The 17,614-nt window shown below is 39.5% G+C and overlaps 1 protein-coding gene across 1 annotated transcript in view; it reads left to right on the forward strand.

Annotated features, from left to right (window-relative positions):
* The window catches only part of SEC61B (SEC61 translocon beta subunit), a 7,027-nt gene extending 1,984 nt beyond the window's left edge, over positions 1 to 5,043 (forward strand). Inside the window, exons 2-3 of the mRNA XM_029958890.1 lie at positions 576 to 677; positions 4,710 to 5,043. Of these exons, the coding sequence (XP_029814750.1) occupies positions 576 to 677; positions 4,710 to 4,797 (190 nt within the window). The 3' untranslated portion in view covers positions 4,798 to 5,043. The remainder of the gene's footprint in view (positions 1 to 575; positions 678 to 4,709) is intronic.
* The last annotated feature ends 12,571 nt before the right edge of the window (positions 5,044 to 17,614 follow it).

Consider the following 17,614-nt stretch of genomic DNA (forward strand, 5'->3'; position numbering starts at 1 on the left):
CTCTGCTTACGTGGTAGCACAGACTGATGCAAGTCCAGAGGTGGGCAACGGAGCTGGTGAAGGGTCTGGAGCACAAGTCCTATGAGGAGCAGCTGAGGGACCTGGGGTTGTTTAGCCTGGAGAAAAGGAGGCTCAGGGATGACATCGCTCTCTACACCTACCTGAAAGGAGGTTGTAGCCACGTGGGGATCGGCCTGTTCTTCCATGCCATGAGCGACAGGATGAGAAGGCATAGTCCTAAGTTGCACCAGGGAAAGTTTAGGTTGGACATTAGGAAGAATTTCTTCACAGGGCTACTAGACGTTGGAATGGGCTGCCCGGGGAGGTGGTGAGGGGTCACCATCCTTGGAGATGTTAAAGGAAAGACAGGATGTGGCACTCAGTGCCATGGTCTAGTTGACAAGGTGGTGTTTAGTCATAAGTTGGGCTGGATGATCTCAGAGGTCATTTCCAACCTAAATGATTAGTGAAGTGTCTTGCTTCTGTAGAGTCTCTTTGGGATGCCTGGTGCTAGAAGCTGGCAGACTGCTAATGTGTTTTGTTCGGTCTTTGTTTCATTCTGTTGTCCCTTAAAGGAAGAATGCCAGCTGCGGGACAAGGAGTGCAGGCCGTGCCACGTCCACAGGTACTGGTGGGATGTGGCGATTCTACACTGAGGACTCACCGGGGCTCAAAGTGTAAGTTGGATTAATGTGTGGTGGCAGGCACGGGGTCTGTAGAGTTCTTCTGTTTATATAATTTTTCAGTCTGTAAATTATTAATAAACTATCAGTATCCTAGTGTGCATGGGAAAACATGCTGAATTGGTGGCTGGGTTGACACATTTTATTTATTGTGTAAACCTGGAGAAGTACTTTTAAAATTTATACTGGTTTGAAAAAGGTAGGTACAAGTTATATTTTGTAATTGCCTAGGCTTAGTTTAAGTGGTCTTTGAAGACTGCAAAGTTGCAGTCTTTGAAGTTGAAAACTTAGGCATCTGTGTGCATGTTTTTGTTCTCTTTTAATTAAAATTTTGGGGTTTTTTTTATTAGTAGCTATATTGTGATCCTCTGCACCCACTTGAAAATACAGTATAACTGATATACTGTATGGTTGCATAATCTCAAGTGTCTCTATTAAAAAGCTGCAGATAGACAACTTTAGCTAAGCTTGCAAAGCAAATAGCATTGCGATACCTCGTATATCATTGTTTTTACAAGATGAATATTCCAAGATTATGGTCAAATAGCTGGTGTTGTCCCTTAAACTCTAAAGAGAGCCTAAGTTTTTACTTTTTGGGCATTTCTAGTCATTCAGATCAGTTTCCCAGACAAACTTTGCAGCCTAATACTTGGGTAACAAAGGTAGAAGGTGTATTTCAGCTGATGAGTGCACGCTAAGTCATACCCTGAGTGGGAACTTTTGCTTCTTGTAGAGTGATACTTCATGGCCTCTTGTTCTTACTGGGTTGAGGAATCTCAAGACACTCAGGGCTGTTTCTTGGTTTGTTTTTTTTTTGTTTTTTTTTTTCCACAAATCCATTAGCATTTACTTTTGGAGCTCTTTAAGAGGACTTCTGCTGGCTGCAGAAACAGAACATTTGGGTAAGGGTTGGCGATAGTCTAGTTAATGATAGTTCCACGAGTAATCCTTCTTTTGAAGTTCTCTTATGTGTTTTCATATGTGCTTGACACTTTAAAAGCCAAAACCTATTCAATAAACAAAGTAGTGATGCTGTCTTGCGTTCTCCATTCTGAACCCAGAGAAGATACAAGGCAAAGAAAAGAAAAAGACAGTGAGCAGCAATAGTGTTCTAGAGCAAATCTGTGCAGATAGGAAGGGCAACTACTTTCTGTGTTATTTGATCTACTAAAATTCAATTTAAAAAATGAGTGAAACCAAACTGAGAAAAAAACAGAAGGGGGCTACCATTAGGTAGATTTTTAAAAAAATAGATGTGTGATGCAAACTGTCAAAGCACCTTTAACAATTTTGATAAGTTTCCTTGTGAATCCTTTGGTTTCCCTTTTGATATTGAATGACCACTGATTTTAGTGGCCATTCAGCATCAACTTGAATTCAACATCAAGTTGCTTGTACTGAGTTTGCACTCAAGCTCAGTACAAGCAGGTCAGTAGATAGATTTTCCCATCTATTTGTGTTGCAATACATTGATTTTCAGTTTTAAGGCTTTGGAACACTGGGAGTGTTTCTTGGGGTTTTTTTTGGAAGCTGCTGTGGGTAGCTGCATGGTCAGGCTTTTAGTGAAAGAATTAAAAGTGAGTTGGTTTTACAAATCACTTGCACATTAGAAGTAACATTTTCTGAGCCATGTCTTGGGAGCAACTTTCTTGCTTACAGCTTTCCATGTATTTTTCTGTATGTTTTTTTCCATAGCAACCAATTGTTATGATCTCTGTCCTGTTTAGTAGGCTTCAAGATGAAAATGGCCTGTAGTGGGGTTGTGTTTGCCTCAGGAGAGTGATTCAGCTGAAGTTGTTTTTAAAAATGGTTTGGATCACTACTGCATGACGTAATGTGAAAGCTTAGCCTGATAGTGGTGAGTGGTTGGTGTTTTTTTAAATTTTGTTTAAAATATGAGGTCCTTACTATGAAAAAATACATAATCCACCTGAGAACAGGTTAGTTCATACTAGCTAAGATCAGGAGAATTTCTAGAAAAAAAAAGTTCTATATTTCATATTTTGCGTAATTATACTGATGCTTCAGTTATTTATTATCTGTATTCAACATCCAAAACAGTAAATATGTTGAATAGGCAAATTGGTTTGGCCTCAGGAAAGATCATTTCTCTGTAGTACAGGATGCTATAAAATGTATGTCTTCAAAAGCAGTATTAGCAAAAGGGAGTTGTGGAGTGTCTGGATGAGAGTGGGATATGACATTTTTCTCTTTAAAGCTCAGATCAAGCATCATAGGCTCTGGAAAGAAAACTAAACCCAAACTTTTCGCTCTTTTTGTGGCACTTTTGTACTTGTTTTCCTGTATCTTGTAGGCTTTCTTGCTTAAAGAGGTACAGACAGTGTTTCCTGTGGATAGGGAGTCAAATCAGGCTTGTGGTATAATATGCAGCCTTGTGAAAGATGTTCTGCAAATGCACAGTACCAAATCTTTAGAGGTGCCTGAATCCATTTATTTATTTAAACTGCATGGTGGGCTGAGAAGGTGCAGGTGTATGGAGGAGAAGTGCAGGGTTTCAGCAGGTTATCTTTGGGACTGAAGGAAATGAGGTACATGTGTCTGTATTGGAGAGCTGGTTATTCTCTAGGGGTTCAATGTCATCCGCATGTTTAAAAAACACACTGAACACACAGTAAATCCCCACTATTTATTTTCGTGTGACTCTGTTCTGATTAGTGGTGCTCCTTTATTCCTGTGTGCCTTTGGCAGAGCAGCTTATGTATTCCTACTGCTACAGGCTTGGATGAATTAAGTAGTAATTCAGATGCAGTGTAAGGACTTCATGCACTTGATATCCTTAAGATTTACATTGTGTGGGATATAAACTTCAAATATGTATAGAATGTTGGTGATTGAGAAGTACATTTTGTTGGTCAGTGAAAGATACCCCTTGACACGGGTTGCTTATGTAGTCACTGTGTGTTCAGACTTTGTTTATTTTGCTCATTTTGCTATTGGTTTATTTGCTAAATACTTTGTCTGTGTTCGGTGTTCTCCCTACTCAAATAAGTCTGATAGATAATAATTGAGTTTTAAAACTCAATGTAAGATTACAGTTACGACCATTTGAAGTTTGTAGACCATCTTCTCATAGAAAAATGTGTCAGTTACTTCCAGTCTTTTCAGTTTCTTTCTTTACTTTCTAGTCAGATAACATTTACCTGCTTAAAAACAGTAACCTGTAGGGTAATACAGGCTGGATAACAGATTTCATGGTGTTTCTCCCAGTTGCATGTTGAAAATCAGAAATGAAATTGTATGAAGTGAGTGGTATGAAGCACTGTTGAGTGTGTGTAATTGTGTAATAGTGCATGTAATTGTGTCTCAGAACAGCATGAAATAGCTGATTTAATCTATCGACATGCACCCTAAGGTTAACCTGTTTTTTAAAAACATCTCTATACAATTTCTAAACAGTATATAAAAGTATGAAGGGAAAAAAATAAGAAATTTGTTAATTATACCTTTTAGGTAAAGATTTAATGTTGTTAACTTTCACATTTCATGTATCTTTTTCAAGAAAAGAGAAGTCCCTGTCTCTCACCCACTGCTGATGTTGTTTTCAAATGAAATAAAACCTTTAAAAAAACCCAGCTAATGCGAATTTTATGCCAAAATTTTAGTAGCCGCTAGAGGACTCTGTTGGTTTTTGTATCAGAGTGTATCTCTGCTCAGGTGGCTGAGTAGTAAATACGGATGATAATTTTCCAGAGATTTTCACAGCGATGTGTAATAATGAACCATTAAGGGCTTTTTAAATAAGTTGTGTTTTTGTTACTCTGTTGCGCTTTATTGTGTAACGTTTAGGGTACGGGATACTGTATCTTTAAAAACAAGAGCAGCAGCAGTTTTGAATAGAGATGGCTATCTCATTTCTATGTACTTTAAGTTATTTCTGTGGGAATGGAAGGAGAGTTTTCTTGTACAGTTGCTTATGAACTGATGAGCTCACTTGGCTGATAATGACTGGCCTTTGGAGAAAGCAGATTTTTTTTTATGTTAATGCATTTTTTTCTTTATTTGTAGTGGGCCTGTTCCAGTTTTGGTCATGAGTCTTCTTTTTATTGCTTCTGTGTTTATGCTGCACATCTGGGGTAAATACACTCGTTCCTAGACTCAGCTGCCAACTTAAAGCATACATCTTGGACCAAAACTATGGTGGATCCTGGTTGTTCTTGGAGAGAGACTGGGGAAGCTTCCTATCACCTGTTGAAGTCCTGTCAACTTTGGCTATAATACCGAATTAATTTCTCAGTTCACTACTTGGGCAGCTTTCAAGTCTGTCATGGGTCATTTTATATTTGTATCTGTACACTTAGAATACAGGTATTGCAATAAAAGTTGTATATGGAAATAGAAACAGTCTTAACTGTATTTTTTCCTCTTCCAGCATACCACAGCTAGCACATTATACTTGTGGTTTTCATATATAATCATATTTCTGAGTAACTGTCATTTGACAGTTCAAGCCAGATTCTTCTATACTATACATTCCTATATAATTTTATACTAGAATATCTTTTTTTTTTTTGAATGGGAGAAGCAAAATCAGGTTCACAAACACGTGAAGGTAACAAATGTACTCGTTGAAATAAAACTGAGGTACCTGAGCTGAGCTGGTCATGTTCGTCTGTTAACTCCAGGAAAATAGCTGGATTTATTTATTTCCTAAACGCAAGTTAAACTTTAGTCAGTGCTCATACATAAAAGTTATCTATGTATGCTTGTTTTTTCAAACATTGCTTGAGGAACAACATGAACTGGTACCTAACTGATTTAAAAAAGAATAATTGCATGGCTGTCAAAGACATGTTTCGCTTTCAGGCACATGGTGTGATTCTTAGGGCTGTCCTGTGTGGGGACAGGAGTTTGGACTTCGGTGATCCTTTTGGGTCCTTTCCAACTCAGAATATTCTGTGATTCTGTGACTCTGCAGGTCCAGACTCTTTCAAGGAGACTTAAATGGAATGGGAAGACTGGAAAAGCAATGACTGCATTTTAAATAACAGGACTTGCAAACATGTTGAGATACAACTAAGTGGCTCTTCAGATAATCACTTCAGTTTACTTCTGGGTGTTATTTTCCTTTTGAACAGTCAGACACTTCGGTTTACTTCTGGGTGTTATTTTCTTTTTGAACAGTCACACATCTCTTCCTTCTCTTTTTAAAGGTATCTACGTGTTTTCACAATAGCATTTCTCACTGCCAGTAAGGTCTTGAAGTTGGATAGAATTATTTTAGCCTGTTTTTCATGTTGATTCTTGTTTGACTATCAGCTTGTAATGGCAAAACAATATTCTTAGTTATGCAGCCTTGATACAAGTGTTGACTGCATGTTATAGGAGCAGCCCCTCTTACTCACCACCTTCCTTTAAAGCATTTCTTAAATTAGCATTACTTCTGAAAAGACCAAACTGTACAGAACAAAACCAAGAATAAGAAATATGATCTTGGGGCTAAAAAGATAATTGCTTTGAGCTGTGCTTATGCCATGTACCTAGTGTAAATATAGAGGGAAAGACAGAAGACTTGGAACAGAAACTGAAAATTATCTTACAAAATGTAATAGTAGGAGAGTTATATTTTTAGAGGGTTGGAAGTTGAGGAAGAGGGAATTCTGGTGACTCAAAGGCAGTGGGGTAGCAGAATACATTAAATTGGTAGAAACTGAGACAAATAAATCGTTTATCAAAGGGAAAAGGATCCATAAATTATTTACCTCTATGCATATGGAAGTTAAAACACAAGGGAAAATAAAGCAAGTACGGGGGTTAGCTCACTGCTTCAGAAGGCGGAAATAAGTATCTCTTACTTAAATGCTTTGCTTGGCAAGAAAATAAAATCTGTACAGTCAGCAATTTCATCTTAAGGCAAGAAAATGCTAAGAGAAGACCAAATGCAAGTCAGTTGTTCTGCTGACCATGTGAATGGACTCTGTTGCTTACTTAATTTGTGGGGCTCAAAGAAAAAGGAATAAAATATTCTAAAATAGGGTAAGGGTAAGGAATAATAAGTAACAGTAATATCAAAGTATGTAAGCTCTTCTTTCGTATTTTTTTCTAATACACTGTTAAACTGCTTTCTAATACAGCAGGCAACAGTTTTCTTTGAAACACTTCCAGTCCTTAAAAGCTGTTTTCCCACACCAAATAATTCAATTTAAAACCTTCCATATTTTTGCTTGTTTGGTATCCTGCTGCTTCTAAAGATCAGTATCAATGACAAACTCGGAAAAGTGATGGGGGACAGATTATTACTGTACAGCCTTTTAGTATGCTTTTAATGCATTTAAATGCATTTTAATGCATTTAATTCAACTGAGTATAAAAATGTTGACAATTTTGACAGTGCTGTCCTTGCTTAAATTATTTGTTTTCTAGAATGGCCTGTATCATACATTTTTGTATGCAGTGTCAAAAGAGTTTAATGTCTCTAGTCTTGCAAAAATTAGCTCCCACCCCTTCTTGGCTTTATATTTTGTGTCAACTTAGCTGTGGTGATACTTTAGTTGGATGCAGCTAGGTGAAACATCCATAGCTTTGTTTTATATTCATTGTACTTGATTAAAACACAGATTTCTCTATTGTATGTTTTCAATTTGGGATTATTTTAATGATTAGCATAAATCTGTTGGATATTCATGCTTGTAATTTTAGTATTTTGTGTGCACGAGTTGTAGTGCAGTCTTGCAGTTGATGTTTATCAAACTTCAGCTCCACAGAAGTACGGACAAAGAAATGCAGGTTGCAAAGACTTACCAGAAGTTTGGCTAACCTCGGTTAATAAATTATAGCCATACGAATAAACAGTAGCTAATTCAGTGTGAATCTGAACCTGATGCAGTTGTAGGGCTTGGTAGACCTAGCTTTCTAATTTTGTTCCATTATTGTTTCCATACTCCTTGCTGAAAAGCTTTTTTTAATTACCTTTTATGGTGTTTGGGGAATAATTTAAGAAAGAAAGAAAGAAACAACAAAAACTTTACAGAAGGTTGAAGACTCATCCATGGAGGAACTCACAGCAGTGGATAGAGTTGGAGCCTTTCTCTCCTCTCTTCTAGTTGGAATTAAATAATACTCATCTCCCTTTTGTCTGTGTGCAAAATTACCTAATGATAGGATTACTTTCATTGAATGAAAGAGTTTGCAGAGTGAGAATGTCTCTCTTGTTTCTGAACTTAGAAAGAACCTCACAACATCTTTGGAAGGAAGAAAAATGTTATTACTGGTTCTGCTTCCAAGAATATTTTCCACTTCCAAGCTGAAATTATTTCTAACCACTTTTTGCCGCCTGGCAAACTCAAGAACAGAAGAGAATCAGATAGGGCCTCTTGCCTCAGACCACTGCATGAAGATTGACCACTTGGAGGGGAAAATTTTTCAGTAAAATGACTTCTTGCACCAAACCTTATAACTCTGTTGTTTAGACTGTTGTAGCTATAGCAGTGTAACTTCTCTGAAAAGGCATCTATATTCTGCAGAAAGCACAGAGGTATTTTATTCGTCCTGGTGTCCAAGAAAGGTGGTTCACCTGCAGCTGTTCCTGATATTTAAGGAATGACATTACTTCACACAGTGATAATCCTTTCTCTCCATTTTTTCCTGACTTTTCTTGAGGATAGGTATCTTGATGAACTCCTTTTCTCTGTGTGAGTGACACTGAAATCTCTCTAAGGTGAGATTTATCTTCAGATGAGTTAACTTTTAACAATGTGTCTGCTAATGGTTTTGTGCCTTTTGTAGGCACTGGTGACAAACCTGCATTTCTAGCCTTTAGTTCTGCTAACCTGTTTTATTGTCAGGTGAAAAGGTGCTATATAGGAACCTGTACCTCCAGGCAGTTGAAGAACTGTGGACAGCAACTCAGAGTAGTTGGAGCATTTGTCAGTGCTATAGGTGTCAGATTGAGATGAAATCCAACCCTTCATCCCAGCTGCTGCTGACAGAGCTACTGATCTTTAACTGTATTTTGGTGATGAAATGATCTGAGAACATCCAGTGCTGATGAAACTCAAAAACCTCATGAAGTCATACTTGGCAAGTTACATTCATCAACAAAGACTTTACGAAGAACAAAAATTATAGCTCTGCAGACCCCAAGAGCAGTTTTGGTGAAAGCAGGCAGCCTTCAGAAGTGACTTGGCAGGAAAAGAAAGAGGGCAGTAGATGTCCCTTTCTGCTTTCTGAAGGCATAAATAAATAAGGCTGGAAATTGTTCTTTTTAACCTCCCCCACCCCTTTCAACCACTGGAATCTGCTTTTCATCTGCCTTAGAAATTAAGGCCTCTTAGCCAAACCTTTTCACAGGAGAAGTAGAGAAATTGTGAAATTGAGAAGTTCTGTCCAAAAGGATGACTAGAAGATGTTTTCTTCCTTAAAAAAAATTCATTTAAATCAACAGATAATTAACAGTTTGAAGAAGGATGTTTTCATGTTCAATAGCCTCAATTTTTTATGTCTCTACTGCACTCTCAGTAAATAGCCATGAAAAGACAGAAGGTTGTCACAACTTACAGTATATGATAGATTGAAATAAAATAAGCCACATCTTCCCCCAAAACATGTTCACATAGTAAAAAAATTAGTCTTCCTCCTAAAAAACAAAGTTAGCATATATGCATACTATTTATAATGCTATTATAAATTTATGATATTTTAAAAAATCTATGAATAAAATTAATTAAATGTAATATTAAATATATATTTTTAATTTAATATCATTAACTTTATATAATCTCAAAGCAGTTTTTTTTATCTAGTTGTCTTTGATCTAGCCCCCTGCTCAGAGCATCAGGGCTTGATCAGGTTGCTGAGGGCTGTGTGCAATTGCATTTTGAAAATCTCCAAGGGAGGCGATTTCAGAGTTTCAGTGTTTGCCTGTCCCTGTGCTTAACCACTCTCCGGTGAAGATTTTTTTGTTATGTCCAGTTAGAATTTCTTTTTTTGACCTTGCAGTGATTGCCTTTCAACCTTTTGCTGTGCACTGCTGGGAGAACTCTAGCTCCATTTACTCTCTAACTTTGGCTGAGGTCAACAGCTAGTGTTTTCACCTTAGCCCTCTTGAGCTAAACAAACCTGGTGGCCTCTTTCCCTATGTGTCATGTGCTCCAGCCTCCAACCATCTAAGTGGCCCTCTCCTAGATTCTGCAGTTTGTTAGTGTTTCTTTTGTATCTAGGGCACAAAACTAAGTACAGTTTTCCAAATGAGTGTCTAATAAATGAGTATCTTTACGAGTGCTTCCCTTGACGTGCTCGTTGTGCATCCTGCTACGTGGTTAGCCTTCATTGCTGCAAAGGCATGCTACTGGTTCATGTCCCACTTGTCTGCTAGGACATTTTATGGAATTGCTCTCTGGTGATTTGGAACCTGTCTTATTGCATGGTGTTGCTCCATCCAAGATGAAGAACTTGGCATTTGTCTGTCCTGAGCTTCAGGAGGTTTTTGTTGGTTTATTTTTCCATACTGCTAAGGTCCCTCAGATTGCTGTGCTATTCTCCACTAGCTACCACTTTCTGAAATGTGGTGTCCTCACAAACTTGCTGAAGATGCAGATAAAGAGACAATTGCCTTCCTGCCAGCAGCACAACAGTGAGTCTGCATCACTGCAGGAGTACTTTAAGCTTCTGTCCCTGTTTATGACCATCCTCAAAAAAACCTGATATGTCTGGGCTTGAGTGTAAGCCTGGCACTGAGATACTGGATTTCACATAAGGACAGGCTCTAGCCTCATGCATGGAGGATGCAAGTGAAAACTCAGACGTGCCTGAGAGTGCCTTCCCAAAATTCGCTAGGCACTGTTCCCAGGCCTTCTGCTTATTCATTTCTCACTCACCACCTGTGCATTCAGATCTATCTGCTGGCTCATAAACTGATTTATATAAAGTTCTTACTTCTCAGTAGTCTGTACCATTTCTGTTATGTGTAGATATCACGCAGACTATCCTAGAGGATGCCTACAGCATGCACTAGGTGGCCAGACCAATATGTATAAGTTAATTTCTGGTAAGATTTCAGTTAAAAAGTGTGCTTTTCTGAATTTCCTCTCAGCATTCCCAGTGATCCCAGTAGAAGGAAGAAAAATTCCAGTTATATACTTGTCCTTCATTCTTCCGTCAAACTAATTCTCTGAAAGGAAAAGGGACTCTAGGAATACAACTAACCATTCTGCCAGGCACTTCTGTGCCAATAAAAAAGGGGTTTTAAGATATTTCATTAAAATGAGTTAAAGCTACTGCAAGCTGATACCTGTTTGTTCAAATGCTCCAGCTGGTGGATAACTCCTCTTCTGTTTGTCTCCAAAGACACAAATTTTTAGGTAACTGTACCAGTGGCCCTGTCCCCCATAACTCTTATGTGCTCTCTGGCTTGAGAGTTGGTCCCACTCTATGACAACTGCTTCTGAAACTGATCTCAGGGCATTAAGGGGTGTGTTCTTTTTTCACATTAATGAAGAAATAAATAAATGTTTGTCTCAGGTCAGACTTGCTGAGTTTGGATGAAACTTGAATATATATTTCATGTGAGATGTATGCTGTCCTTCCATGGAAGCAGTGTAGAAAATAAAGAATTCAATCTTCTCACAGCACTTGAGTGACACAAGTCAGGCTAGAATTCAGGATTTCTGGGGTCCTTAAGTTATAGATATTCCTCTATGTAATGCTGTTTTTGGCATAGAAGTATGAAGTCCATCTGAGTTATCTTATGCATGAGCTGTCAACACTGGGAGATGTGGGTACCAGAGAGTAGCATTAGATGACCTTTCAAGGTCTATTGCAACCTGAATTTTCCTTTGACCATATGACTTTTGTGGAGCCTTTTAGATGCTGATTTGAATGCATCCTCTGAAACTTGTGGTGTTTCTGCTGCACAGCAGTTGATGCAGAGAGCTGAAGGTAGAGCAGAACCTCAATAAAAACCTACTTCAGATTTTCAAAGGTCTTCTAGAGTTGTAGAGAATAAGAAGATTCTTAGTTTTATCTGTTATTTTATTCAGTCTTTGGAGATTGAATTTTTGATTGACTGAACCAAGTAGAGATAGTTTCATGATATTAGCTAAGAACACAGTATTTATTCCAAATAAATAAAACCCATGTCTGCAGGAATCATCAAAACTGTACATACTACTCCATCTGCTGGGGAAATCAATAACAACTTCCAGTATTTAGAAGGTGGAGACATTCTTCAATCACAAAGGCAGAGTATTTCCAATCTGTTTTGTACTTGTAGGCAAGTGTCTTTGCTTTTGCAATGCTCACACTACACAGGACAGACAGGAAATCTTAACTTGTTTGGAGAAATTTTGGTTTTTGAAAAATTCTGCAGGTATAATTACTAGTTTTTCTCCTGTTCCCTTTATTTCAAGATGAATAGCCCAAATAGATGTGTGTGGTGGTTTGAAACTCCCAAGAATCTAATTTTTAAGTTCAAGCCCCCCCCCCCAGTTTGCCCCTGTGAGAGGGTTTGGTGATGGTATGGACTTGATATCTTTTTTACCCCATGTGGAGAGTTTTCAGACAAAACACAACCATTTGTTATTGGGGGAAGGGGAAAATATTTACAAAGGTTTTTTTACACCCACATATATATTTACATTAAATTAAATTTCTCCTCTTCTTCAATAAAAGTCCAAGAAGAAAAGAGAAAAGTCTTTCTATCACCTCTCAGGCCACAGTTCCTTCATTTCAGTTTTTTGTGGCACTGGTTAGTGTCCTTCATTTTCCTGAGGCAGCAGATTAAGTATGGCAGTCAGGATTTTTGTTCTTACTTTGTGGAAATTTCAACCCCGAACCCGAGCCTTCAGGGGATTTCCTTGTAGATATTCACTCCTCTTGGGTTAGAACATTGAAGGCAGCTTTCAGTTCAGTCTTACCAACACTCTTTTGCTCTGTCTCAGCTCGACAGCTTGATAGAAACAGCAGCAGCAGCAGCAGAGGCCACGGCCAACTCCTCCGCATTCTGTCCTGGCTCAGCTCTCAGGACAAACTCCAGGTTTTCAGCTCCTTTCTCTCTCTCTCTAGCTGCTGCTGCGTTTCGGGACTCCCTAAGGGTTTGGAAGTCCACCCCTCCTCTTCAGAGAGTCTCTGGTTTTGGGAAAATAATACAGTCTTACCCCAAACCAGCTCTGTTGAGTTTACCTCTGTTTTGTTGCCAGCTCTCCCTCCTGCAGGAACATCTCTGTGTCTTTCAACTGGCTTCACATTATCTCGTTGCTACTGGCTATCTTTTGGCTTTTAACCATCACTGTCTCTGTTCAGGACTGCTCTGCTGCCGCTTTCAGTGTCTTCTGCTGCTGCTGACAGTAAGGAAACTTCTCTAGCTCTTGATTACGGGACCCGGTCCAGCTTTGACACTATACCGGGTCTCCCGCAGCCTCGGCTGGGGTCCGGGGGCCCTTGACCCTTGGCCCCCAGAGGGGCTCACTGGCCCCCTGCCTCCTCGTGGCTCAGATCATGGCTACCTATCTACAAAACTATCTTCACTACCTTCTCTTCCGTTTCTGTGGGTATGTAATTTCCGTAGGGCGCACGTGGACTATTGATTGGTCCAGTAAGAGTATTATCAGTGGGGCAAACCATTACTACCTCAAAAAAGGTTTTTCAAACCACCACAGTGTGGTTGACAGTTTTCAAATAAAAGACAGGCCTGAAAAGTTTGGCCTTCTCTTTTCTGTGCACTGTAGACTCAGAACATGAGAATGCTTGCTAAAATATCCAGAGCGGATCTCAGAAGTCAGTCTTTGTGGTCCAGGATTGCATTCTCTCTGTTTTTGAAGGGCTTAGCTCAGTGGTCTCTGGTAAATACCTCTCAACATCATCAGCTGGAATTTTCTTTGCCAAGTCCTGTAATGACTCTGCATAGGGGTAAACGAGTATGACGGTGTTGATGGTGCCTGAAAATAACATGAAGCATGTTAGCATGAAATTACAATCTCGTATGTTTTTGGAAGGTAATAGGTGTAAAGGTCTTGCCTCTTCCTTGAGCTATGAGATTCCATGTCTGATAGTAACTTCTCTCTTGAAATAAGAGAACCTTATAAGAAAAAAAAACGTGAAGGAGTAAAGTTATGTGAATTTCATTACATAGTTATGTAATTTCTTTACATAATCATTAACAACCATTTTTTTCAAAGTAACACACACATTGAAATGGAGAGAAAAGTTAGAGACAGTGAGCCACAGTCTAAATCTGCATTTGTGTTTGGATATGCAGGCAGAGACTGAGGATTATCTTGACTGTCCTGAAGACTCACATCTACTGTTTATTCTTATATTTTGAACTAGAGAAGGAGTTGTGAGCACCTTTCAGGAGTATGATCACTTCATTTTGGTGAGAAGTGAGCTTTCATTTGTACTGAAGAGGGTGTTAAAGTGCTCTTCGCAGCCATGAAATCTTCAGTTTTGCTCTTCTTTTGCAATGAATAAAAATGTGTGTTTGTTTCCTGTATCATGGCAAATTTGTAATTCAGACATTTGTCATAGAGACTGACTGATAAGTAATGAAATCTAGTCCCTTCTAATCTAGTCTGAATTGAATATTTGATCTAGAAGAAAAAGGGTTTGCGTCACAGTCCCTACCACTTGCCAGACGTCCACTTGATCTGAAGACATGAATTCTTGAGAGGTTTTTTCAAGCTCAAAATCTCACTGGAGACGTTTCTGTCGTAGACTTTCAGATCTCCTTCATAAGGCCAGCGTTCCAGGAAAAGCTGTAGCCTTGTAGCCAAGTAGAGATGGTCTTGCGTTTATTGTAAGATGCCACAGGCTTTGTCTGAAGTTAACAGTGGAGACTTCTGAATCTATTGGGCTTTGTATGGACTTGTCTTGACCTGCCTGTAGATTTATTTTACCTTGTTTACCTGTATTAGTGACTATCTAATGACCAGGTAACTATTACTTACTTTGTTTTAGCTTTTGACCACTTTGTACAACTGTGTGGTATAACATCTAGTGTTATATATTTTTTGTAACTAGTAGCTATTAATAACAGTTCTCTGTAGAATGAACTGTTTATGACTGATCCTAGAATAAAACACCTCATGAATACAAGGACAGGATGATACTAGAGGCCCCAGGGCTATGAACAACTCACAAAGGTCCCTTGCTAGCAATCAGAGGAAGGCAACCTTTAGAAATGGGTAAAACCAGTTAGGGATAACAAGAGAACATATACTAAGTATCCAACAAATGTAATATGCACCATATGTACATGTGTAACATGGAGTTGGAGAAGATTGAAGGAAGACCCAAGAAGCAGAGCATGTTAGAAAACATGTAAAAAGGACTCCAAGCAGATTCAAAATTGAGGCAGAAGAAACCATCAACATCATACTGGCAAAAGAATTGAATACTAAAAGCCCACTGTTCCCCTCCCCCTACACTGAAACTATAATTGTTAAGACCCTGAGGTGCAGTGGAAAGGTAAGCACACTGCCAAAAAAACGGGTAGGTCATGCAGCAGATCATCCTGAGTGCCATTACACAACATATGTGAGACAAACAGGATTGGGCCCAGCCAACAACCTGGATTTATGAAAGGCATGTCCTGCTTGAGCAGCCTGATTTCCTTCTGTGACAAGGTGACCCACTTAGCAGATGAGGGAAAGGCTGGTTTATCTAGACTTTAGTAAAGCCTTTGACACCATTTCCCACAGCATTCTCCTGGAGAAACTGGCTGCTCATGGCTTGGACAGGTGCACTCTTTGCTGGGTGAGAAATGCGCTATATGGCCAAGCCCAGAGAGTGGTGGTGAATGGAGTTACATCCAGCTGTCAGCAGGTCACAAGGCGTGTCTGCCAGGGCACTGTGCTTGGGCTAGTTCTATTTAATATCTTTACTGACAACCTGGACGAGGGGATTGAGTGCACCCTCAGCAAGTTCACAGACAACACTAAGTTAGGTGGGAGTGTTGATCTGCTGGAGGGCAGGAAGGCTCTACAGAGAGATCTGAATAGGCTGGACTGGTGGGCTGAGGCCAACTGCATGAGGTTCAACAAGACCAAGTGCTGGGTCCTGCACTTGGATCGCAGCGACCCCATGGAGCACTGCAGCCTGGGGGAAGAGTGGCTGGAAAGCTGCCCAGCAGAAAAGGACCTGGAGGTGCTGGTTTGCAGCAGGCTGTGTGCCAAGAAGTCCGGTGGCATCCTGACTTGTCTTAGAAGTAGTGTGGCCAACAGGACCAGGGAAGTGATTTGTCCTGCTGTAGTCAGAACTGATGAGGCTGCATCTCAAGTGCTGTGTCCAGTTATGGGCTGTCCTTTCAAAAAGGACATTGAGGTGCTGGAGTGTGTCCAGAGAAGTGCAACAAAGCTGGTGAGGAGTCTGGAGCACAAGTCTTACGAGGATCAGCTGTGGGAGCTGAGGGTGTTTAGCCTGGAGAAAAGGATACTCGGGGGGACCTTGTTGCTCTCTATAGCTCCCTGAAAGGAGGCTGTAGTGAGATGGGTGTCGATCTCTTCTGCCATGTCTCAAGTGTGAGGATGAGAGGAAATGGCCTTAAGTTGTGCCAGGGGAGGTTCAGATTAGATACTGGAAAAAAACTTTCACTGAAACTGTGGTTAGGCATTGGAATAAGTTGCTGAGGGAAGTAGTGGAGTCCCTGTCTCTGGTAGTGTTAAAGAGGCATCTGGATGTGACACTTGAGGCTATGGTTTAAGGGTGATTATGGTGGTGCTGGGTTGACAGTTTGACTAGATAATCTTTAAGGTCTCTTCCAATCTTAATGATCCTGTGATTCTGTGAAATTAAAATGTTTGTGTATATACAAATTTAACCAATATAATTTGAACTGTGAAGGATTAGTGTCATTGTAACTAGATGAGTAATTCTTTCATTAGACTGTTAAGATTTCAACTAGACTCACAGTAAATTTATGGCTTTGTATATATGGTGTGTTCCCTTTGTCCTTAACTTTTCAAGTTTATCAGACTGATGGGAATTCAAGCAGTCTGTAATATAACCTAAATGCAATGATTTGGTAGCAAGGGTTAGGAAACTGTCAAGAGCTGTGTATCCCTGACTGATATAGCAAAAGTATCTTGGGATGATTTGCCATGAAGTGGTACATACCCACCTTTTGTGGATATGTTAGCTGGAGCAGATGAATCTGTTTCCAGGCAGAAAAGGGGAAAGCTGAACTCCAGGAGGGAGTGTGGTTATGTCACGAGTTGATCTCATCCTAGAGAGGCAAGCTGTATGATTTTTTTGAGTCTTTAGGAAAACACAGCTTACACGCTTCTCCAGATGACACTACTGGATTTGGCTTTCATGCACTTGACCCAAATATAGTGAATATGTGGTTTGATTTATGAGATATTATTTAAGGGTGGTTCAAGCAGTCAATATCCTCTGATACCAGTATCTGCCATCTTTCAAGAAAACCTTTAAGTACTTCTAGAATCAATCTGGTGAAGTCATCTGCTCTTGAGGCTTCCTAGAAAGAAGGGAGAAACTTATTACATGTAGAGCTTATTTACTTTGTCATGCAGTGTGTACAGTGATTTGGGTCATTACATTTCAGAAGTTGTACCAAGACAGCTTAGCTTGGGAGCAGATCTGTGAAGGAGAAGGGTCTGTGATGGTATTTAAAGGAGAGTATCAAAGACAGAGGAAATTAAGCTGTTACTTCTAATTGTTTTAGAAGACTGGAGAACAAGCCACACCAATATTAAAAGGAAATACTGTAAGCTGCATACATAGGCTGTTTCCTCTGAGGCCAAAATGCAATCCCTACAATTCAAATTGCTCTTCATATGTGTGAAGGACAGATTTAGACCCACGAGGGAAAGAAAAGCTGTGAAGAAGAGGAGGAGGGCTAACAGCTTACTTCTTGGCTGTTAACATTGAATAATTAAGCACTAACAGCCAAAAGGAAAGCTGTTGTTTTCCTAGTCCAAATATCCAGCCAGGAATAAAACATTAAGCAGTAATACAAA

This window comes from Manacus vitellinus, unplaced genomic scaffold (genome assembly GCF_001715985.3).
Source record: "Manacus vitellinus isolate BGI_N305 unplaced genomic scaffold, ASM171598v3 scaffold_17_pilon, whole genome shotgun sequence".
Lineage (NCBI taxonomy): Eukaryota > Metazoa > Chordata > Aves > Passeriformes > Pipridae > Manacus > Manacus vitellinus.